Genomic DNA, 24,826 nt, shown 5'->3' on the forward strand with positions numbered 1-24,826 from the left:
AGACATAGTCTTAGGATAAGGAGTAGGCCATTTAGGACTGAGATGAGGAGAAACTTCTTCACTCAGAGAGTTGTTGACCTGTGGAGTTCCCAGCCGCAGAGAGTTGTTGATGCCAGTTCATTGGATATATTCAAGAGGGAGTAAGATATGGCCCTTACGGTTAAGGGGATCAAGGGGTATGGAGAGAAAGCAGGAAAGGGGTACTGAAGGAATGATCAGCCATGATCTTATTGAATGGCGGTGCAGGTTCGAAGGGCCGAATGGCCTACTCCTGCACCTATTTTCTATGTTTCTATGTTTCTATGTTTAGGTGTGTGTTGTGGGCTCGAAAAAGGTGGTGTCTGCTGTAGGTTGTTCAGGGCAGTCTGTGAACCACCGCCTCGTTTGGTCCAGGTGCTTTCTGCAAATTTGTCCATTGTCCAGTTTGACTACAAACACCCTATTCCCTTCTTTAGCTATCACCGTGCCCGCGATCCACTTGGGACCACGTCCATAGTTTAGCACATACACAGGGTCTTTCAGGTCAATTTCCTGTGACACAGTGGCGCGACCATCGTTTACATTTTGTTGCTGCCGCCTGCTCTTTACCTGATCATACAGGTTGGGGTGAGCCAGCGAGAGTCTGGTTTTAAGTGTCCTTTTCATGAGTAGCTCAGCCGGGGGCACCCCTGTGAGCGAGTGGGGTCTCGTGTGGTAGCTGAGCAGTACTCGGGACAGGCGGGTTTGGAGTGAGCTTTCTGTGACTCGTTTAAGGCTCTGTTTGATTGTTTGTACTGCCTGCTCTGCCTGCCCATTGGAGGCTGGTTTGAACGGGGCCGAGGTGACATGTTTGATCCCATTGCGGGTCATGAATTCTTTAAATTCGGCACTGCTGAAACATGGCCCGTTGTCACTGACCAGTATGTCAGGCAGGCCGAGGGTGGCAAACATGGCCCTCAGGCTTTCAATGGTGGCGTGGCGGTGCTTCCCTACATTATTTCACATTCAATCCATTTTGAAAAAGCATCCATCACCACCAGGAACATTTTACCGAGAAACGGGCCCGCATAGTCGACATGGATCCTCGACCATGGTCTGGAGGGCCAGGACCACAAACGTAGTGGTGCCTCTCTGGGCGCGTTGCTCAACTGAGCACACACGCTGCATTGCCATACACAGGACTCTAAGTCAGAGTCGATACCGGGCCACCACACAATCTGGCTATCGCTTTCATCATTACTATACCCGGGCGTGTGCTGTGGAGATCCGAGATGAACGTCTCCCTGCCCTTTTTTGGGTAGCACTACGTGGTTACCCCACAACAGGCAGTCTGCCTGAATGGACAGCTCATCTGTTTGCCGCTGGAACGGCTTGATTAGCTCTTGCATTTCAACAGGGATGCTGGCCCAGCTCCCATGCAGTACACAGTTTTTTATTTGGGACAGCAGAGGATCTTGGCTGGTCCAAGTTCTAATCTGGCGAGCTGTGACAGGTGATTTATCATTTTCAAACGCTTCCATGACCATCAACAAATCTGCGGGCTGCGCCACCATCAACAAGTTTGCAGGCTGCGTCATTTCCACCCCCGTGGTGGGCAATGGTAGCCGACTGAGAGCATCCGCACAGTTCTCGGTGCCTGGCCTGTGGCGAATGGTATAGTTATATGCTGATAGCGCGAATGCCCACCTTTGTATGTGGGCTGAGGCATTAGTATTTATCCCCTTGTTTTCAGCGAACAGGGATATGAAGGGCTTGTGATCGGTTTCCAGCTCAAATTTGAGGCCAAACAGGTACTGATGCATTTTCTTTACCCGGACACACACGCTAATGCCCCTTTCTCAATCCTGCTGTAGGCCCTCTCGGCCTTAGACAATCTCCTGGAGGCATAGGCGACAGGTTGCAACTTCCCCGCAACGTTGGCTTGTTGTAATACACACCCAACTCCGTACGATGACGCATCACATGCTAGCACAAGTCTTTTACACGGGTTATACAGTACAAGCAGCTTGTTGTAGCATAAACTCTTTCTGGCTTTCTCAAAAGCAATTACTTGTTTTTTTTCCCCATACCCAGTTCTCACCTTTACGCAATAACACATGTAAGGGTTCTAAGAGGGTGCTTAACCCCGGTAGGCAGTTACCAAAATAGTTGAGGAGTCCCAGGAACGACCGCAGCTCCGTGACGTACTGTGGCCTGGGCGCGTTCCTGATAGCCTCTGCTTTGGCGTCTGTGGTCCGAATGCCATCCACCGCGATCTTTCTCCCCCAAATCTCCACTTTTGTTGCCATGAAGACGCATTTCGACCTCTTCAGTTGCAGCCCTACTGGATCCAGTCGCTGGAGGACCTCCTCCAGGTTTTGTAGATGCTCGACGGTGTCCCGACCCGTGACCAATATGTCGTCCTGAAAAACCACCCGTGTGTGGTACCGACTTGAGTAGGCTCTCCATGTTTCTCTGGAAGATCGCTGCAGCCGACCGAATTCCAAACGGGCATCTGTTGTAGATGAACAGTCCCTTGTGCATGTTGATGCAGGTGAGGCCCTTCAAAGATTCCTCCAGCTCCTGCGTCATGTAGGCCGAAGTCAGGTCGAGCTTGGTGAACGTCTTGCCTCCTGCCAGCGTTGCAAATAGGTCATCTGCCTTAGGTAGCGGGTATTGGTCCTGTAGCGAGAAACGATTAATAGTTACTTTATAATCACCATAAATCCTGACCATGCCATCACGTTCGAGTACTGGAACAATCGGGCTGGCCCACTCGCTGAATTCCACTGGGGAGATGATGCCCTCGCGTTGCAGCCTGTACAGCTCGATTTCCAATCTCTCCCTCATCATGTGAGGTACCGCTTGCGCCTTGTGGTGAATGGGTTGTGCCTCCGGGACCAAGTGGATCTGCACCTTCGCCCCGGAAAAATTTCCAATGCCTGACTCAAAAAGGGAAGGAAATTTGTTGAGAACCTGAGTACATGAGACCTCATCGACATGTGATAGCGTTCGGATGTCATCCCAGTTCCAGCGGATTTTGCCCAGCCAGCTCCTTCCAAGCAGTGTGGGGCCATCGTCCAGGACAATCCAGAGTGGCAGTTCGTGCACCGTGCCCTCGTAGGTGACCTTGACCTTGGCACTGCCCAGGACAGTGATGTGCTCTTTGGTGTACGTTCTCAGTTTCGTGTGGATGGGGCTCAGGGCTGGTCTGAGTGCCTTGTTGCACCACAGTCTCTCAAACATCTTTTTACTCATGATGGATTGGCTAGCGCCAGTGTCCAGTTCCATGACGACGGGTAAGCCATTCAATTTTACATTTAGCATTATAGGTGGACATTACGTCGAAAATGTGTGCAGCCCGAGTACTTCAGCATCTGCCTCCTCTCTCTGAGGCTCGAAATTGCTTTGATCCACCATGGACCGATCTTCCTCTGCCACGTGGTGGTTAACAGGTTTTGCAGAGCTTGCAGCTCGTCTGCAAGCTCGTTGGAGATGCCCCATTGTTCCAGAGCTCTTGAAAACATACCCTTTGAATAGGCTGAATGGAAGCCTTGCATTCATCCTTTGTTGCGGACTCCGAGTCATCTGGCTCACCTGAGGCCTGCTGGCAGTTGCAGACTTGTGGTTTCTGCCCTGAACATTTCTGCTCGCAAACACAATTCCAGTTAATTTATGAACATTGCTAGCACTTGTGTGCTGAGAAATTTGTTTGGTGTTATCACTGGTGGACATAAACGCCTGTGCTATCGTAATGGCCTTACTGAGAGTCGGTGTCTCTACAGTCAAAAGTTTTCGTAGGATGATCTCGTGGCCAATGCCTAGTACAAAAAGGTCTCTGAGCATCTGCTCTAGGTAGCCATCAAACTCACATTGTCCTGCAAGTCGCCTTAGCTCGGTGACGTAGCTCGCCACTTCCTGACCTTCAGATCGCTGGCACGTATAGAACCAATACCTCGCCATCAGCACGCTCTCCCTCGGGGTAAGATGCTCCCAAACTAGTGTACACAGCTCCTCATACGACTTATCTGTGGGTTTCACCGGAGCCAGAAGATTCTTCATGAGACTATTGGTCGGTGCCCCGCAGACCGTGAGGAGGACGCTCTCCTTTTTGCAACGCTTCCTTCTCCACCCAGCTCGTTGGCTACAAAATACTGGTCTAGTCGTTCGACATAAGCTTCCCAGTCCTCACCCTCCGAGAACCTATCCAGGATGCCCACAGTTTGCTGCATCTTTGCATTGGATTCGTATACTCGTCGCCAGTTATTATGTTCCTAACACAGATGAGACTGCACATAGGGAGGTTAAAGTAACAGTGACCTCAGTCTTTATCAAGACACTCCAGAGTGAGGAACAGGCCTTAGGGGTCGGCTTATATACAGTGCTCCCAAGGGATGCTGGGATCCCTTGGGACTTCAGGGGATGCGCTCCCTGGTGGCGGAACATGGGAGTGCATGCTTTACAGATACACAACAAGCATGATTGAAAAAGAAGCGTTAGCTTGTGTCTATGGGGTAAAGAAAATGCATCAATATCTGTTTGGGCTGAAATTTGAATTGGAAACGGACCATAAGCCACTAGTATCCCTGTTTTCCGAGAGTAAGGGGATAAATACGTATGCATCGACCCGCATCCAGAGATGGGCGCTCACGTTGTTCGCATACAGCTACGCCATCCGCTACAGGCCAGGTTCAGAAAACTGTGCCGATGCTCTCAGTCGGCTGCCATTGCCCACCACGGGCGTGGAAATGGTGCAGCCCGCAGATTTAGTCATGGTTATGGAAGCATTTGAGAGTGAGCAATCACCCGTCACAACCCGACAGATTAGAACCTGGACGAGCCAGGACCCCTTACTGTCCCGAGTAAAAAATTGTGTGCTTCACGGGAGCTGGTCCAGTGTCCCAGTTGAAATGCAGGAAGAGATAAAGCCGTACCAGCAGTGCAAAGATGAAATGTCTATACAGGCAGATTGCCAAGAAGGGTAGAGACACTTTCAGCAGTGACCTCCACAGTACCCACTCAGGCATCATAATGATGAAAGTGATAGCCAGATCCCACCTGTGGTGGCCCGTTATCGATGTGGACTTAGAGTCCTGCGTGCACAGATGTAACACGTGCGCGCAGTTAAGCAATGCACCAAGGGAGGCGCCACTAAGTTTATGGTCTTGGCCCTCCAAACCGTGGTCCAGTGTTCATGTCGACTATGCAGGCCCGTTTTTGGGTAAAATGTTCCTTATGGTTGTAGATGCGTACTCCAAATGGATTGAATGTGAGATAACGTCGGCAAACACATCTGCTGCCACCACTGAAAGCCTGTTAGCCATGTTTGCCACACACCGACTACCTGATGTCCTTGTGAGCGACAACGGGCCATATTTTGCCAGTGCCGAGTTCAAAGAGTTCATGACCCATAACGGGATCAAACATGTTACATCTGCCCCGTTCAAACCAGCATCAAATGGTCAGGCAGAGAGTGTGGTGCAAACTATCAAGCAGGGCTTGAAGAGGGTAACTGAAGGCTCACGACAGACTCGCCTATCCCGAGTTCTGCTTAGCTACCGCATGAGACCTCACTTGCTCACTGGGATTCCACCCGCTGAACTGCTCATGAAAAGAGCGCTTAAGACAAGGCCCTTGTTAGTTCACCTGATCTACATGAACAGGTAGAGAGCAGGCGGCTTCAACAAAATACATATCATGATAGCGCAAATGTGTCATGCGAAATTGAAATCAATGATCCTGTAAAATATTCAAATGGACTCATTCACCGGAAACACTTGGACCAAATCAAACTCAGATTTCTGGACTATCCTGAGCAACCCACTTTGGACCCTACCTTCTTCGACCCTCCAACATACACACCAGTTGCAACCGACACCGTGGTTGACCACGAAACAGAACCCATCACCTGCGGCAGTCCAGCAGGACTCACCACACCAGGCAGCCGAGCAAAGCCAGCTGCACATCAGCCCAGCGAGGGCCCAACAAACGATTCACCAAAACCAGCATTTTCACCGAGACGATCAACCAGGGAAAGAAAGGCCCCATATCGACTCACCCTGTAAATAGTTACACTGTTGACTTTGGGTGGGGGGAGGAGTGTTGTTATGTATGTAAATTTGTATATACCTTGTACAGCCACTAGAGGGCTCATCCCCTGGAGTCCCAAGGGATGCCACAATCCCACAGGAGCTAGTTAAGGAGGCCTTACAGGCTGCATAGGCACTCTGGAGACCTGCAATAAAAGACTAAGGTCACACTTTACTTTGAGCTCACAGTATCCAGTCAGACTCTTTATTCATATATAATTCCCTCGCGTTGAAGTCTGTCCAATTCGATTTCCACTTTCTCCGTCATCATGTAGGGGACCGCTCGAGCCTTGTGATGAACGGGCCGTGCCTCGGGAACCAAGTGGATCTGTACTTTGGCGCCTGTGAAGTTGCCTGGTTCAAATAAAGATGGGAACTTGCTCAGCACTTGAGCACAGGAAGCATTGTCCACTGACGATAATACTTTGACGTCTTCCCACCGAATCTTTCCCATCCAGCTTCTGCCAAGCAACGTTGGCCCATCGCCTGGTACAATCCACAGTGGCAGCTCATGAGCCTCTCCATCATAGGATACTTTTACGTTCGCACTGCCAATAACTGGTATCAGTTCCTTTGTTTAAGTGCGCAGCTTTATCTGAATCGGGCTCAGCTTGGGTCTTTGTGCTTTGTTGTTGTTGTCCCACAGCCTTTCTAATGCCTTCTGACTCATAATTGACTGACTCGCCCCCGTGTCCAGCTCCAAGGATACAGGAACACCATTTAATTTGACTTATATCATCATGGGAGGACTTTTTGTGGAGAGAGTGTGCACCCTGCACACTTCTCCCTCAGGCTGAGTTGCCTCTCTAGCTTGTCCTTTGTGATCCATGCTGGATTGGGACTCTTCTGCCGACTCCACTGCCATGTGGTGAGTTGCAGTACGTTTGCACATTCGCTGGAGGTGGCCCCTTGTTCTGCAGCTTTTGCACGCATAGTCTTTAAATCAACATTGCTGGGCCCCATGATTATCCCCACAATGCCAGCATTGTGTTAATGATTTCGCATTTACACCCCTTGGCGGCCTAGCAGCAGCAGGCATGCAGGCTCTGTTCTGTGCAGTTCTTATTTGTTCGACAGTTCTGCCTGCAAGTGGCGTTATTATACATACAGTACTTGTCAGTGAGCTCCGATTCTGGTAGGAAGTCATTTGTATGGTATTGCGAATTAGTTCAATCAGCTCAGTCCTTGGCCTTCGTGGGTGCCAGCAAGTCCCTGACGAGGCGGTAGACCTCGGGACCACAACTGGTCAGCAGTATAGCCTTGTGCTTCTCCGCCAATGTGTCCATCTCCCCTGCCAAGTCGTTTGCCACGAAATATTTCTCGAGCCTTTCCGTGAAGGCATCCCAATCATCACCCTCTGTGAAGTCTTTTAGTGTGTCAAAGGTAGCCATAATCGCGTGAAAGTCCGTATTCTCGTCGCCAGTTATTATGTCTGTAATTACCATCGAATAACTCCACAAGGCCTTGTACTGTGAGTAAGAACTATGTGATTTCAGTCCATTTAATATGACTGCAAAGTGAGTGGCAGCATGGCTGGCTGCTTTTTATATGCCCCTGCACACCCAGGGCAGGAAACCCCTGGGCCTACAACAGCAGCGCCCTCAGGTGGTACATCATACATAGTTACATAGTGAATACAAAGAGTTTGCATCCATGACACTTGCCACTGGACCAAGACCTAACTTTGTCAAGCCCGTGTGGTGGCTGGTGTGCATCACCTGGCATCTTCCACCCCCTCAATTGGAATTCAGGACTGGAACATCGGGTCCTTCATCGAAACACCTGTGAACTCGTGGAAGCAAATCATCCTTGTTCTATGGACCGCCTATGATGATGATGATGGTGAGGCCACACCTGGAATACTGCGTGCAGTTTTGGTTTCCATATTTACGAAAGGATATATTTGCTTTGGAGGCAGTTCAGAGAAGGTTCACTAGGTTGATTCCGGAGATGAGGGGTTAACTTATGAGGAAAGGTTGAGTAGGTTTGGCTCCTACTCATTGGAATTCAGAAGAATGAGAGGTGAACTTATCGAAACATATAAGATTATGAGAGGTCTTGACAAGATGGATGCAGAACGGATGTTTCCAATGACCGGGGAGTCTAGAACTAGAGGACATAATCTTAGAATAAGGGGCCGCCCATTTAAAACTTGAGATGAGCAGGAATTTCTTCTCTCAGAGGGTTGTAAATCTGTGCAATTTGCTGCCTCAGAGAGCTGTGGAAGCTGGGACATTGAATAAATTTAAGACAGAAATAGATAGTTTCTTAACCGATAAGGGGTTATGGGGAGCGGGCAGGGAGGTAGCCCTGAGTCCATGATCGGATCAGCCATGATCTTATTAAAACGCGGAGTAGGCTCGAGGGGCTGTATGGCTTGCTCCTGTTCCTATTTCTTATGTTCTTATGAACTAAAGGCTACCATCTTCAGGCAGTAAGACCATCTGTTACAGCTCTGCAACCCACCAGAGGCAATGTGAACTGCTTTGGACCCTCAAGCCCTTACATGTTTGTTGGCGAGCAACCAAGATTGGCGGAGCTCTCTCTCCCCGTGCCTGTCCCGCAACGTCACAGAGGGAAGCAGAATCGTTGGGCAATGCACGCGCTCGTCGCGAGCACCCGTTCAAAATCACCGCGCGTGTCAATGAAGCCTGGCGCGCGCGGGCGCAGGCACGCCCACCACCCGGTTGCGGTGAATCGATCCGTGACGCTATGTGGGCGGGGTGGGCGGTTGCTTTCGGGCACGAGCCCGCCCTCGAGCGCCGCAGCTCCATTCCGAAATTCCGAGCGTGTGAGGTCACAGTGCGGTGGGCGGGGCGGCGCGGCCGTTGCTAGCGGTAGGTGCGCGTGCGCGCTGGCCGTCCTGGCTGTCAGCAAAAGGACGAGAGAGAGAGAGAGAGGGGAGCGTCGCGGATCATGGCGGCTCCCTTAGCGCAGTTTGATGAGGACTGGCAGGATTTCTACGAGTTCAAAGCGCCGCTGGGTAGTTACAAACTGGACCACGTCAACTCCAACGGCGTGCCCAGCCCTGCCATCGCCGCCAGCACTGGCTTCGGGGCGCTGGAACACAGCCTGGAAGATTTCTCGGAGCTCGACAACTTCTCGGGCGAGATCGTGAGCTTCAAGTCGATGGAGGACCTGGTCAACGACTTCGACGAGAAGCTGACGGTGTGTTTTCGGAACTACAACACCAACACGGAGAACATCGCCCCGGTCAAGCCCATCTCGGAGGAGAGCATCATGAGGGACGACGAGTGAGTAGGGTGGGAAGCGGGAGTGCGGTGCGGGACGAGCTCCGGTGGGCTTGAGTTACCTCCGCTGGTCCCAGCGGCTCAGTCCTCCGCTGAATGAATAGGAATGCTGGAAACTTTGTCCTCTTGACACTTGCGGTCCCGGCTCCCGTGTCATCTCCCAGTGCGCCATGGCTTGATAGTTCGGAGTTTCTTGCAGGCTTTCTCTTTCTCTGCAGATCTCCTTTCGTCTCCCAGATGCGGGTATTTGCCAATTTCTTTCATTTTTGTTTGCATTTCAATTTTTTTTTAAATTCCCACATTTCATTTCCTTTTTTCCGTAGCTTCAAACTTTTATGCAAAGCAGTCATCATCAGCCCGAATATAAAATGAGAACAATGGCAATACTGGAAATGTTAGAGTTTGCATAACACGCAGGCAGAGCTAACCATTGTATTTCAATTCATATATAAGGATAGTCTGTTGTGCAGATCGTTGGGTAAACTGCCTGCACCATACTGCAGGCAATTTATGCCCATAGGTCGCAAATATATTATCATAATGCCGGCAGTTAGTTAAAATTCTGCGCTCCCAGTTTTACTCGGAACGCGTCTAATTATAACGGGTTGTAGCTAAATGTGTTTCTTCTTTGTTGATACTTATAAATTTAGACAGCCAATATTTCTCGGTTCAAAATTAGTAGCTTTCAGTATTCAGCTGTGAATCTGTAGTCTGCCAGAGGACAAGTCCATATAATTTCCTTATAACTATTAGAATCTCTGAATAACCAATGGCAATATCAAGATATTTTGTTTAAACTGAAAATGCAAGTGTTGGTGCTATGTTCTAGTAACCATTGGGCAGATAACCATCAAATACACAACCACAAAGGTTAATGTATGGAGCTGTTGATCTTGAATGGATTATTTCTGAAGCTGATGGATGAAATACATCTCTGCAGTAAGTGATCAGTACTCTAACATACTAGTATCTCATAATATTTTAAAGGGAGTTACTGATACACTAAGCAAAATGTTGGACCATGTATGACACTGATGGTTTTATAAGTAGTATTGAGGTAAGATGTCATAAAATAATTCAAATTACAACTTAAATTTATTGGCCTATCCAATTATCATTTTCAGATTATTAAAATCTAAGGCCTAGCACTATGTGCTTAATTTGTGTGCTTCCTGATCAAAATATATCTCTCTGAAGATTCTAAATCATTGTTATCATTCAAAAGAATTATATATTGGGTCTAATGCTCACTTGCGATGTCATTGTTCATATAATTAAATCTCAAATCATTTAAATAGCGTATTTTGTAGAACTAGTTGATCATCTGTGATTCTCTCTTACCAGTCTGATTCATTATGATTTTCCTTTTATTTTTCTCCTTTCTTTCGCTATGTTTTTTTCACACTTTTGTTGTTGTTTTTTGCATCAGACTTTTTCCTGCTCCTCTCCATCTTCCTGTATCTCCTTACTTCTGTCTGTTTGCAGTATGTTGTACACTACGCATCAAATATTTTACTTTACTGATTTGTATTTTTAAAGGCACAATGATGGTGGTCAATGTGAATTTGGTAAGAGGTGGGGATTGAGTGTTTTATTAATTTTCAAACCAGAGTTGTCTATCTTTCAGGTTTGTTTGGCATAATACTTTGATAGCTCCTTGTTTTTTCTCTCTGAAACTCCATTTACTAATGTTTTAGTCCTTCACACCCTGGTATCCCATAGTTTTGGAGACCATCTATGTGAACAATCTTTCCAATATTAAGGTTGGCATCAACAAACAGCTGCTTTTTTTTAAAAACAGAATGACACAATTTCCAATTGTTATATATGGAACTAGGTGGCTAGCTTTTTTTTAAAAAAAAAATAAAGAGAACCAGCAGTAGTTTGATGGGTTAGATGATCTCCTGTAACATTTTATGATTCTAGTTTCAGGTTTGCACACTTCCAATGTTTGACATACCTAAGTTTCTCATTTGCATTGCTGTGATTTTGTTTTTCAATTTACTGTTGTTTGTGTTGTATTCACAGATCTATAAGGCACGTGGTTTTATTTATACATACATACATACATATAGTTCTGGATCCTTCAGCCTACTCTCTCATTCTGGTAGTACAACTCTTTAAAAACTCGCCCATTGACAAAAGTAATTTTGAGATCTGCAGTATCCATTTGGTTTTCTGAACTGGTGGATATCAAGCACTTGCCTACCAGAACGCTGAAAGGATATGGAAGCAGTGAAAAAGGACCATAGGAGACCCAGTGAAAATTATTCCAGGTTTTTGATCCCATTGCTCCCTCCAACCTCTCCCCATGTTTCAGACACCCCTCAAAATTCTGGGCAGGATACAAGAAAGCAGCTACCATTTACTATTCTGTTTTACACTCCCTTCTAGTTTCCACTCTATCCCTCTCATAACCTTCCCTGACTTCCTATTTTAATAAATAAGACTATTACTTATAGTAATCAGCATTCCTCCTCTGAATTTTCCTCTCTCGTTCCTCATGAACTTCAAACACACCATCCTGTACAGTGTTCTTCCTACCTGAAACCTCTGTGTCGATTACTCTAGTTCAACAACAACTTGTATTTATATAGCGCCTTTAACATAGTCCCAAGACGCTTCACAGGAGTATTATGCGATTAAAAATTTGACACCGAGCCACATAAGTAGAAATTAGCACAGGTGACCCAAAGCTTGGTCAAAGAGGTATGTTTTAAGGAGTATCTTGAAGGAGAAAAAAGAGGTTTAAGCAGGGAGTTACAGAGCTTGGGCCTAGGCAACAGAAGGCATGGCCTCCAATGGTTGAGCGATTATAATCGGGGATGCTCAGTAGGGCAGAATTAGAGGAGCGCAGACATATTTGGGTGGGGGGGTTGTGGGGCTGGAGGAAATTAGAGATAGGGAGGGACGAGGCCATGGCCATAGAGGGATTTGAAAACAATGATGAGAATTTTGAAATCGAGGCGTTGCTTAACCAGAAGCCAATGTAGGTCAGCGAGTACGGATGATGGGTGAACGGGACATGGTGAGAGTTAGGACACGGGCAGCCGAGTTTTGTATCACCTCTTGTTTACATAGGATAAAATATAGGGGGGCAGCCAGGAGTGTGTTGGAATAGTCACGTTTAAAGGTAACAAAGGGTTTCAGCAGCGGATGAGCTGAGGCAAGAGCTGAGGTAGGAGGGAGCAATGGGATCGAAAACCTGGAATAATTTTCACTGAGTCTCCTATGGTCCTTTTTCACTGCTTCCATATCCTTTCAGCATTCTGGTAAAGTGCTTGATGTCCACCAGTTCAGAAACCCAAATGGATACTGCAGATCTCAAAACTACTTTTGCCAATGGGTGAGTTTTTAAGAGTTGAACTACCAGAGTGATGGAGGCAGGTGATGTTACGGAGGTGGAAATAGGCGGTCTTAGTTATGCTGCAGATATGTGGTCGAAAGCTCATTTCAGGGTCAAATATGACACCAAGGTTGCGAACAGTCTGGATCAGCCTTAGGCAGGAGTTGGGGAGAGGGATGGAGTCCGTGTCGAGGGAACGGAGTTTGTGACGGGGACTGAAAACAATGGCTTCGGTCATCCCAATATTCAATTGGAGAAAATTTCTGCTCATCCAGAACTGACAACTTGGAGACCGTGGAGTGGTCAAAAGAAGTGGTAGTGAGGTAGAGTTAGGTGTCATCAGCGTGCATGTAGAAACTGAAAGTGTTTCCGGATGTTGTTGCCACTGACCAACATGTAGATGAGAAATAGGAGGGGGCCAAGGATAGATCCTTGGGGGATACCAGAGGTAACGATGCAGGGGTGGAAGAGAAACCGTTGCAGGTGATTCTCTGGCTACGATTAGATAGATAAGAATGGAACCAGGCAAGTGCAGTCCCACCCAGCTGGATGACGGTGGAGAGGCATTGAAGGATAAAGTGGTCAACCGTGTCAAAGACGGCAGACCAGTCAAGAAGGACGGGGAGGGATAGTTTGCCTTTGTCACAGTCACAAAGGACGTCATTTGTGACTTTGATGAGAGCCGTTTCGGTACTGTGGCAGGTGCAGAAACCAGATTGAAGGGATTCAAAGATGGAATTGCAGGAAAGATGGGCATGGATTTAGGAGGCGACAGCACATTCAAGGACTTTGGAGAGGAAAGGGAGGTTGGAGAGGAAAGGGAGGTTGGAGATGGTGCGGTAGTTTGCAAGGATGGAGGGATCAAAGGTTGTTTTTTTTTTTGAGGAGAGGGGTGATGACGGTAGATTTGGGGGAGAGGGGGACAGTACCTGAGGAGAGAGAACCGTTAACAATGTCAGCTAACATGGGAGCCAGAAAAGGAAGTTGGGAGGTCAGCAGTTTGGTGGGACTAGCAAGTGGGTCTTATGGACAGGATGAGCTCAGTAAGGTCATGAGGGGAGATTGGAGAAACAATGTGAAATCAGGACTAGGGCAGGGGGCTTCATTAGAGGAGGTTTAGCCCGGAGAGCTAGGGGAAGGAAGGGAAGAGGCAGAGGCAGCCAAACTGGATGGTCTTAGTCTTAGAGACAAAGAAGTCCATGAGCACCTCGTATCTATTGTCGGAGGTGAGGGTAGAAAGTAAGGAGAGGGATTTAAAAAGACCGTTTGCAGTGGAGAATAGAAGCCAGGGTTTATCTTTACATTCCAGAATGATTCTGGAATAGTGAGCGATTTTGGCAGACGAGAGCAGGATCCGATAGTGCTTTATGTGGTCCAGTCAGATCTGGCGGTGAATGGCTAAACCAGTTCAGTCTTTCCCAGACTAGAAAACTGTGGAGCTCCTTACTTCCCTCAGTCCTTTCAAGTTCATAATCTAGGCTGACACTCTTGTGTAGTATTTGAAGGAGTGCTGCATTGTTGGTGCTATTCTTCACATATGATGTTACACTGAGATCTCATCAGTTTGTTCTAATGGGCCTGAAATAGGTACCTTATTTGAAGAAGAGCAGGGAAATCTGGCCAACATCCCTCCTTCAATCAGCATCACCAAGAACAGACTAAGTGGTTAATTATCTCATCGCTGTTTGCAGGAACCTGTCGTGTGCAAAATGGCAACTGTATTTGCTTACAGAGTCAGTTTATTTCAACGTAATTCATTGCATGCAAAATGCTTTGAAATGTTTTTGAGATGTAGTACTATTTCAATGTAAGTCAGTATTTCTAGCTTCCATTCTTTCCTATCTTTCTGTATTTTATGGACACTAAAACTATGGTAATTTCTCCTTGAGCTTCCCTCTCTTGTACCTCATTCTCCATGGTGGTCTACTTCCCTGCATCCTCTCATGTTGAAATCAAGACTCATCAAATGCTTAGTCCTTCCTAGGAGATTGATAGCTGTGGCATTTCCACACCTCCTCCAGCCTTGCTTCCTTCTGAAATCTACTGGCATTTAAAACCCGAGCTTGGTGTATTGTAATCACTACTTCTTGATTTTTCTTTCTTTTGAACCTTAGTGTCCTCTAAATTTCTCAGTTTAAAAAAAAACTCCCAAAGGATCCCTTATTTTTTGTCCTCTACACTGCCCTATTAATAACTTACTGTTACATAATAAAAACTGTTGAATTATTGCAACCTCTTTGTGGAAAAAGAGAGAATAAACAGATCTCCCTTCAGCATATTTCACCATGTGAATTTGAGGACATCATATAATCTTTAGACTTTGCTTAATTTTAAAAAGCTTTACAGGTTGTTAAATATAATGCTCTTTAGAGTTTTGTTTAAAAGTGGACCCCTGACCCAGCTGAGCTTGTCACTCTCCACAAACCTTGCAGTATTGCAGTTTACCTATGAATGTTTGCTCTTGTACCACACACCGCTTGTGTTATGTGCTAAGTCTGTAGCTGTGTGTGAATGTGGTAAGTGTAGCCTGCTTGTTCCGCTACATATTAAATATGAGTCCTGTCAGGGTGGCAGAATTCAAAAAGAAACTTAACTGGTAGATTTGCTGATGATGTGATTATAGTGTCATCCAAGCCAGTTAAAGCATTATCTGCCTTTTTAGGAGGAATGTATGAACTAGATAATCTTAATTGAAACATATTTTTTATAGTAATGAAGAATTTGATTTCATGCTCTTGGTTTTTTTTTATAAAGTGCTAGTAATATTACCAGTAAATCCTGAAAATCATGCCAATTGACTGCGATGCCAAAGATTTTACTTGCTACATGGTATCATGCAGCACCTGAGAACTGTGAATTCTGAGCTGCAGTCCTACGGCAGAATGCTACAATCTCTTGCAGATAAAAACAAGCTGCAGCAAAATGATGTTAGCAAAGGTCCCCACACAGGCTGGGAAAAGCTTGAGGGTTTCCTTTCACTGTTGACAACTTTTATTTTTAGTAAACTAGCCGTGTTTTATTAAATGTGCCCAATCCTTGAAGGTGAAAAGATTTTTGAAATCTATTGTATTATGTTAAGTGGCTATCAAGGAAAAGAGTGTTTGCTTGAAAGCTAGAAACCCGGTTGCAGTTATACTGCAGCTGGTGAATTTAGGCTGGTATTTGCTGCTGCTGATGTTTGCTATTCTATACACTTTCAGAGTTTTCAGTATGAAGAGAGGGCCTCCTTGTGGACCCCTGCCATAATAAAATGTTCTTCCTGGGGAACTCTCTTTTCTCTCTGACTGGCAAGGAGTCCAGGACAGAGTGATAGTGCCTCCGACAGTGTAGCATCATTTGTATGAGATGTTAAACTGAGGCCCCTCTCAGATGGACATAATAGATCCCATGGCACAATTTGAAGAAGAGCGGGGGAGTTCTCCCATTATTTATCCCTCAACCAACATCACACACAGATTATCTGGTCATTATCTCATTGCTGTTTGGGACCTTGCTGCCATGTTTCCTACATTATAGCAATGACCACTTGGAAAAATACATTATTGGCTGTAAAGCACTTTGGAACTTTGAGGTTGTGAAAGGCACTATATCAATGCAAGTTATTTCTTTTTTCTTTTTGAAGTAAAATAATTTCATGTGCACATTGATGCAAAAATATATTTACAGTATAATTAAGGTGTCTGCCCCCAATCTGACACTCTTGAACCATAAGCCAAGCGATATGAGACAACTTGTCAGAGGTCATCCATTATTGTTTTGAGATCACATGGGCTACAGTATAACTCCAACCCTATGTTTTGGTTTTTGCCGCCGCTCCACTTCTCTGTCCACCTTAAAAGCTTTCCCAAAAGCCATCTTTTCAGCCAAACATTCAGTCGCTTCTACGCGCTCCTGCTCCTGCACCTCCTTCCTCCCCCGCCCCGGTAAAATGCAGTTGGACATTTTTTATGTTACAACAACTTGTATTTATATAGCATATGTATTATCAGAAGCTATTATTTTGCATCAAGTTAATTTCTACCTCTTCAATTCCAATTGACTCTTTAAATTTAAACTCTGTTAAGAGCAGACTTAAAGGAGCCTATTGATGGTCTAGATTGTAGCAACATTTTTAAGTGACTTTGTGGTACCTAAGTGCCAGAAATTTCTCCACATCTATTTTCTTCTCCGCAAAAAAGTAAATGTGAGACCTGAAGATCAAGCATCACGTGAGGAAGGAGCAGGTAGTGCGATAGTACTACACGATGAAGAGCCAACAAATGCTACTGCAGTGTCCAATGTACCCAACTGCTCTGGTATGCTTTGTTTTGCTCAGATTTGCATTAGCAGAGGTTTGTCAGTTGGCTGCCACCTGTCTTTTTGCAGCTGTGATTAGAGTGTGGTATGGGGAGAAAAAGAATTGAGGGAGTTAATTCTTAGATTTTAAAAAAAAAACTTAGTTTAAAAGCAATTGGTCTGTGATAAATATGAATGAACCTACATGAGCTTCACTGAAGGAGTCATTAATATTCAGTTAGGTATTTTCATAAGCTACTCCTGGCTTTCCATGAAATTAGTTTGTAACGGTGAGGTCAGATTTAGGAGCCAGGGTTGCCCAGTGATTTATCCAGAGCACCAGAATGATTTGTGAAATTCCATTGTTTCCAATGTTTACCTGTGTTGCAGCTGTTCTACACTTTCCCACCTCGACATGTCATTACAATTTGTTTTCCTTGACGCCAAAATTCCATGCTACTAAAGAGCCAAATTGGCATACATCTGGTTGCCGTGCATGGCAACATTTCCATGATTACTTTGTCTTGCCTTAGGAACTATTTGTTTATCATGACAGGTATATTTTTTGTTAACATTTGGCATTATGGTTGTAGACTAATCAACAGCCCTATCTGTCCAAATCTAGGTTATTTATGTTCTTCACTTGCATAAAGCATTTGAGCTATTCCGCTTAATTACCATATTCATTGGGCTCCATTTTCCCCAGTTATCTGCGCGTTTTTTTTTGACGCACGCCGCTTTTTTTGGTGTAAATTTCAAATATTCAAGTTGTCCCAAAATTTCTGCCCCAGCATAACTCAGTTAGTTAGGATTTTTTGTGTGATTAGGGGATGTAACCTGATGTCTGCGCCAGTTTTTCACATTTATGCAAGTTTGGCCAACGTACATTTTTCCTAGGACGGCATATGTGAGCACTCCCAAAAAATCTTCTGGGCACTTAAGAAAAACCAGCGCACATTAAAAAAATCGATGCAGAAAGACGCCATTGTTTTTATGTGAAGTTTTGGAGGGAGTCAAGAAGACAAAGAATATGCATCATGAAGCTTAATTTTTTCAAACTCAAAAGGGAGAAAATGGAAGTCTATGCAATTCTTTAATTTTTGATTTTATTCAAAGTGCAACGCCACCACCGAACGTCTCCTCACTGGGCTTGAGGGTTGGAGCATCGGCTGGCAGAATTGCTCCGTCGCCCGGACACGGGGGCTCGGCTTCAAAAGAATTCTGGGGTGGACGCCGAATTGAAGGGATGAGAACCCTTGCACTATACAGCAACTTCAAAAGAAGCCCCAGGTGGGGGGCAGGTGGATGTGTGGACGCCGAGCCCCTGTGTCCAGGCGAGGGAACGATTCTGCCGGCCGACCATCAAGCCCAGTGAGGAGACGTTCGGTCGGTGGTGGGGTGGTACTTTAAAATATATCTAAAATTAAAGAATTGCATTTGACTTCGTTGCTACAGATGTCTTTTGAATGCCTAGCTTCCTGTTCTAAGCAAGCCTATTGCGCATGCGCAGACCTGAGTGTGATCCATACTAGGGTGTTGACTGCGGTAGGGTGGGGTGGGGAGGGGAGAGAGATGGGGGCCATATTGACAATTCCATACCTCGTGCAAGCCTTCTGCATGATGATGCTGCAGAGGAGATGATTGATTCGATCTCATCGCATGAGGAACCTCGGAGCATGTAGGATGATGGGCAGGAAGCCTTACCCACATCGGGTATATCGATACGGGTGTTCATACCTGCACCGGAATGATGCAGACTGTGTGAGAAAGCTGCGTTTCTGCAAAGAAGTTGTAACCGAGATCTGTGAGTTAGTAAAAGCAGACCTGCAACCTAGAAGCGTCAGGAGGACTGCTTTGTCAGTTGATGTGACGGTTACAGCTGCACTTTCATTCTATGCATCTGGATTATTCCAGGCCACAACTGGGGATGTGTGCACCATTTCTCAACATGCAACACATATTCGCATTCAGCAGGTGACTGCTGCACTATATACCCAGAGGAATGACAACATAAAGTTCCCCATGACCGCCCAGGTAATGCATGAAAGGGCTGTGGGCTTCTCCAGGATTGCTGGCCTCCCAAAGGTACAGGGCTACATTGATTGTACCCACATCGCCTTGCGAGCACCTTTTGGAGGGTTCAGAGATGTACAGGAACAGAAAAGGCTTCCACTCCGTGAATGTGCAGCTCGTGTGTGACGACATGCATCACATCATGTCAGTTGTTGTGAGATAGCCTGGGAGCACCCATGATGCTTTCATCTTGCATAGAGAGCGCTATATCTGCCATGTTTCAGCAGCAACCAGAAGGGCAGAGCTGGCTGCTGGGAGACAAAGGGTTTGGCCGCACCACCTAGCTCATGACTCCCCTACGCGTAACCTGGATGGAAGCTGACCGGGAATACAAGAAGTCGCACATTGCAATGCGCAGCATTATAGAGAGGACCATTGGCATCTTGAAAATGCCTGGACCAATTTGAAGGCTACTTGCAGTACTCCCCTGAGATTGTCGGTCAGTTCACTATTGTATGCTGCATAACTTAGCCATCATGAGGCAGCAGCAGGTGGTGGTAGAAGACCCACTAGAGGTGAGAGTGGCTGATGATGAGGAGGAAGATGCAAAGGACGAGGAATTCATGCAACTACCTGAAGCTGGAGCACAACGGCAGAGGAGGTAGGCCGTCGTGCCCCTTTAATGATTGCTCGAGCCTTGCATCAACAGCTCATCCGTGAACACTTTGCTGCCTGAAGCCTTAGCGGCAACTATTTCAAATGAACCATGTTTGCTGTTTGGACCTGTTCCGTAATGTTGTGTTGTGTTAATGGAACAAATCGAAATGATTCAGTTATAATTTAAAATATATTTTATTGTTTGTACTTAACTTGGCTTTAATAAAAATATTCTTGTATCAAACTTTAAAGTTTTCAGTTAAGATCGCTTACAAACTTTTAAACTTGTAAATTTACATCTCAAATTAAAAGTTTTTTTGTAAGTGAACAGTTACAACAGTAATAATAATAACAGCAGCAAAGAAAGGCTGCACCCATCTCTCTACCCACATATTCTAAGACCGCCCGCTGCGCTTGGTCTTGGTGACTCCACCCCTCCCCGCAGGCGGTAGCGCAGCGTTTCTCGGGTTGGTACCAAGCTTATTCTTTCGAGCATCTCTGATAATGCGCACTTCTTGACGGGGGGGGGGGGTTCATGAGCAGGTGGTAATATGGAAGGCCTGGCTTGGGCCTCTTCAGAGGCTGGTTTAGGGATTGGAAGTGGCAGTTGATTCTGTCAATGGTCACGGGATCTGGGCGTGTTACCTTATTGCAGCAGCTAACTCTGACATTCCCTCCCTCGTGCCCCAACAGAATCTCAACTACCTGCAACATTCCCTCCCTCATGTGCCCGGACAACGTTCCCATTTCTCGTGAAAGTGTTGTTACTTCTCCTGACAGTCCTGATACCTCATCACCCACCCCACTGATGGTGTCCAGGAGTTATCGCGTAAGGTCAGTGCTCTCCGCACTCATTGCCATCATCTGAATCACATCTGTTAGATCCTGCGCCTCAGGAGAGCGCTTTCGAGCTCTCCTTCCTCTCCTCACCCTGGGTGTGGCTCACTGCATCCCACTGGGACCCGCAGTCTTGGATGGTGGGGCCCTGGGTATACCTCGCTGCACCCCCCTGGAATCTCCAGCCTTGGACTGTGAGAAACCATGGAATGCCCCAACACTCGTACCACTCAGGAAAGGGCCTGGCACCTCAATGGGTGGCACCTGCACCTCCCTGAGTGAATCCAACAGTGGGGGCTTCATCCATCACCTCCCCCTCACCCCATGTTCTTTGTCTGGAAGGTGGGATCTTCAGCTCGTCTGCATCTGAATCATCTTCTGTATTGGCTTCAGCCTCATCGGGGTTGGCCTCCAGTTCTGCAAAATATAATAAAACAGACACATGGTTCGCAGCAGAGGAGGGGGCAGGGTGGGTGGCATGAGTAGGCAGGCAGCAGGCTCATTTGAAAGACCACGATGAATGATAGCACATTGCATCAACCGAAGCGTAGCTGATGGAGACATCCCCATGAACCGAAGCATGGCTAGCCCGAGCAGTACTTAACATTTAGCAAAGCCAGACTGTGGAATTTGTAGGACTTGCCCTCTCCCTCGAGTGTGGGCCCAGCTTGTGCAGTGGTGGTTGCTTTTCTCCAGGCAGGACCCATCTAAGCAGCGACCTTGTCTTCCACGGGAGTCAGTGGGTGCAGATTTACCGGGCCTCCTGTTCGAATTCTTTCCCTTTTTGTTGTGCGCCACCTTCCTCTGCAAAGATGAAAATATAACTTTTTAGAGAGGGTGTCTTTCTGCTGGGTGGGACATATACAGGTGGTCACATTTACAATTGCAATTCCAGTGAATAAATGAAAATATTACTTACACTAACTACTTGACCAAGGTCCTGCCACTTTTTGCATTGACCTCCGGACCTCGGGGTGGTCACCATTGCACAGTAATCTTCTTCTGCAAGTTGCTTCCAGCGTTTCTTTTGGTGAAACTTTTATGTGACTTCTGCTGGTGTCCAGCACATGCCATCGGGCCTCAATTACAGTAACTAGTGGCTCCACTTCGTCCTGCGAGAGATTCTTGGTTCTTGAGCCATGTTGCATATTGTATTGCAGCTCCGATTTTTTTTTTCTACTGAGAATTGAAGTTCTCACACACAACTGGCTATTTAAAAATGGCCAAATGCAGACCGGGAGCTGTACTGAGCATGCACGCCCAGAGTAATCACGTAAAAAAAAGTTTTTTTCCCGCATGTGCAGAAGGGGGGCATCGTTTTTTTGGCGCAGACATTTGGCGCCAATTTCAAAAATTAGAATGGGGATACTTGCAAGTTTATTTTTTTTTGGAGTAGTTGGCATTGGGGAAAATTGAGCCCATAAATCCAGGGTCTACACTTGCACCATTTTGATGGTTAAAAAACTTTTGGGCTGCATTAACTCTTTCATCTGACGCCATGCTAAGATTTTAATCTCATTATATGTGGAATCCTGGGTGCAGACTGGAACCTACCATTTCAAGTGATATTTTTAAATTACCAACGTACTTTGCTATCCTATCAGTTACTATATATTTTGTATAGCAGACAATGTTGGTCTTAAATATTGTAATCTTTTTTCCTTGTGGTTGCCTTCTGATTTCAGTTTGCAAGTCAAATAGCTGTACCTTGGAGTATCTGGAGGTATACTAGATCAAGTGTGAGCCTGCACTTTTTCCCACTTTACTGAAGAGTATGTGAATTTTCTGTCCTGTAAAATGGATAACTGGAAGTGATGTAGGCAGTAATCTCATTGGGGAGGGATGAAAATGAGAGGGTTAATGCAAACTATAAGAACCAAACTTGAAAAGTACTCATCTGAACCCAAACACAAGATTACAGACTTAATAACTCCAGGATATCTTGCATATGAAATGTATTTATTTTAAGGATTTTTTTTTTTAGCATTATGGAAGCATATTTCTTGCTAAAAATGTATGACTGAAGAATTAATGATTGTGACATAATCAAGAAAACATGGCCTTGTCATAGTCAGTAGGGCTGTTGTTTTGCAACATCTGTATCTGCTCAGTAGTGAAATACTAGAGTTTTTTTGGGGAGGCTGCAAAGCAAACTGTTCCCTTTCCTTGGGCTCCTTGCCGGCCAAAGCCATTCAGACAACTGAATTAGTTGAGAATAGTCGACTTCAAGTCTGACTCTACTCTTCGCCATGTCAGAAATGTATTATTATGTCCTCTGAGATTACAACTGGAGCAGCAACACTGGTCTGCTCGTGCTTAAATCAGACTGCAGGATTTGAACACACAAACAGACACTCTAGTACTGAGGGAGTGCTGCATTGTTAGATGTGCAGTGATTCAAACCGAACGTTCTTGGTTAAATAGACTAATCTGTCTCTTCCAGTGGTTGAAGTGAACATTAAAGTTTGTATAGCATTATTCAAAGAAAAGCAGTTAGTTTGCCATGTATCCTGGCAAACAATCTTCTGTCATTCATTACTTAGCTGTTTGTGCATTCTTGTTATACCCATATTGGCTGCTGCATTTTTAAAAATTCATTTATGGGATGTGGATGTTGCTAACAAGGCCAGCATTAATTGCCCTCGAAGATGGTGGTGAGCCATCTTCTTGGACCGCTGCAGTCTGTCGTGAAGGTACTCCTACAGTGCTATTGGGGAGGGAGTTCCAGGATTTTGTACCAGTGACGATGAAGGAACGGTGATGTACTTCCAAGTCGGGATGGTGTGCGACTTGGAGGGAAACTTAGAGGTGTTGGTGTTTCCATACTGTCCTTGTCCTTCTAGGTGGTACAGGTCACAGGTTTGGGAGGTGCTGGCAAGTTGCTGCAGTGCATCTTGTACATACTGCAGCCGGTAGTGGAGGGAGTTAATGTTTAAGGTGGTGGATGGGGTGCCAATCAAGCAGGCTGCTTTGTCCTGGAGGGTGTCGAGCTTTATGAACTGGAGCCGAACTCATACAGGTATTCCATCACAATCCTGACTTGTGCTTTGTAGATGGTGGAAATGCTTTGGGAAGTCGGGAGGTGAGTCACTTGCCACAGAATACCCAGCTTCTGACCTGTTCTTGTAACCACAGTATTTATATGGCTGGTCCAGTTAAATTTCTGGTCAATGGTGACCCCCAGGATTAGACTATGGTAATGCCATTGAATGTCAAGGGGAGGTGGTTAGACTCTCTCTTGTCATTGTCTGGCACAAATGTTACTTGCCATTTATCAGCCCAAGCCTAAATGTTGTCCCAAGTCTTGCTGCATACAGTACGTACTGCTTAATTTGCTGAAGAGTTCTGAATAGAATAGTCAGTTTCTGTCTGTCCTGGGGCGGGGCTGGGAGCATGTGGTCCGACTGAGTGACAGTTGTACCGACCAATGTGCGATCAGGGCCCACCCGGCCCCTCAACCAATCAGGGCGGGGAGCGATGGGTCTGCTCCAATGAGGATGCGGCAGGGCCAACGGGGGGGTTGGAGCTTCCCCGGGCGTTGCTGCGGAGAGGAGGGAGGGAGGGAGGGGAAATGTGGGTGGGAGAGTAAGGGGAGAGGGAGGACATCAGCGTTGATCTATAGACGAAGAAGATAACAATCTAAACAAGTACTGTTGCAATAAAGATACTAATTTGACTGTAGATGTTTTGCAGGTTCTAAATATTCTGTTGTGCTTTCTTCAGATTTTACATGGAAGATAATGTATGTACTTTTTAGAATGCTTAAAATATATTATAGTATTCGTTTAGCTGAGGCTTTGGATTTCCCCCTCCTTTTTGATTGTAACTCCCATTGTATACATATAAGTAAGTATATATAGACAGTCTTGCTTAGAATTCTTTCTGGGACATTGACTGACTTTCTAATGCTACTTCTACAGCATAGAGATCTGTGACATTGTGGCTTCCTCCAAGGCAATTGTAATGGACCAGTGTACTTCATTAGTAATATCTACCACTGCAATATAAAGGGGGAGGTGTGATGGTTAAAGCAGGCAGATGGAATTATTATTGTTCAGGAAGGACAGGATATGATATTGAAGATTTATAATGTAGGATTATGATTAAATGTCTTCATTTTAGTCCTTTTTCAAGTTGCAATTGAGGACTGAACCCATCCTGGTTCGTTTCTTGAAGAGTTGTTTAAGTTAGCCCTGAAGGTCCTTCTCATTTCTCCAGAAATGAGAATTCAATCCATATCTGCTTTCACGATAAGTTAATTAAAGTGAACATCTGTTCAGTAACGTTTTTGATTACTGTGTCTGGAGCCATTAAAATTAGCTTCTAATCATTTGTGAGAATAACATATCTGTTTGCAGCAAATTGATTTTCTGTATAGTTTAAAGGTGAGGTTTTTTTCC

At 45.8% G+C, this 24,826-nt stretch overlaps 1 protein-coding gene across 1 annotated transcript in view; it reads left to right on the forward strand.

Annotated features, from left to right (window-relative positions):
• Nucleotides 1-8,863: 8,863 nt before the first annotated feature.
• The window catches only part of LOC139273871 (fasciculation and elongation protein zeta-2-like), a 276,060-nt gene continuing 260,097 nt past the window's right edge, over nucleotides 8,864-24,826 (forward strand). Inside the window, exon 1 of the mRNA XM_070890947.1 lies at nucleotides 8,864-9,301. Coding sequence (XP_070747048.1) covers nucleotides 8,964-9,301 — 338 coding nt within the window. The 5' untranslated portion in view covers nucleotides 8,864-8,963. The remainder of the gene's footprint in view (nucleotides 9,302-24,826) is intronic.

The sequence above is a fragment of the Pristiophorus japonicus genome, chromosome 9 (genome assembly GCF_044704955.1).
Source record: "Pristiophorus japonicus isolate sPriJap1 chromosome 9, sPriJap1.hap1, whole genome shotgun sequence".
Lineage (NCBI taxonomy): Eukaryota > Metazoa > Chordata > Chondrichthyes > Pristiophoridae > Pristiophorus > Pristiophorus japonicus.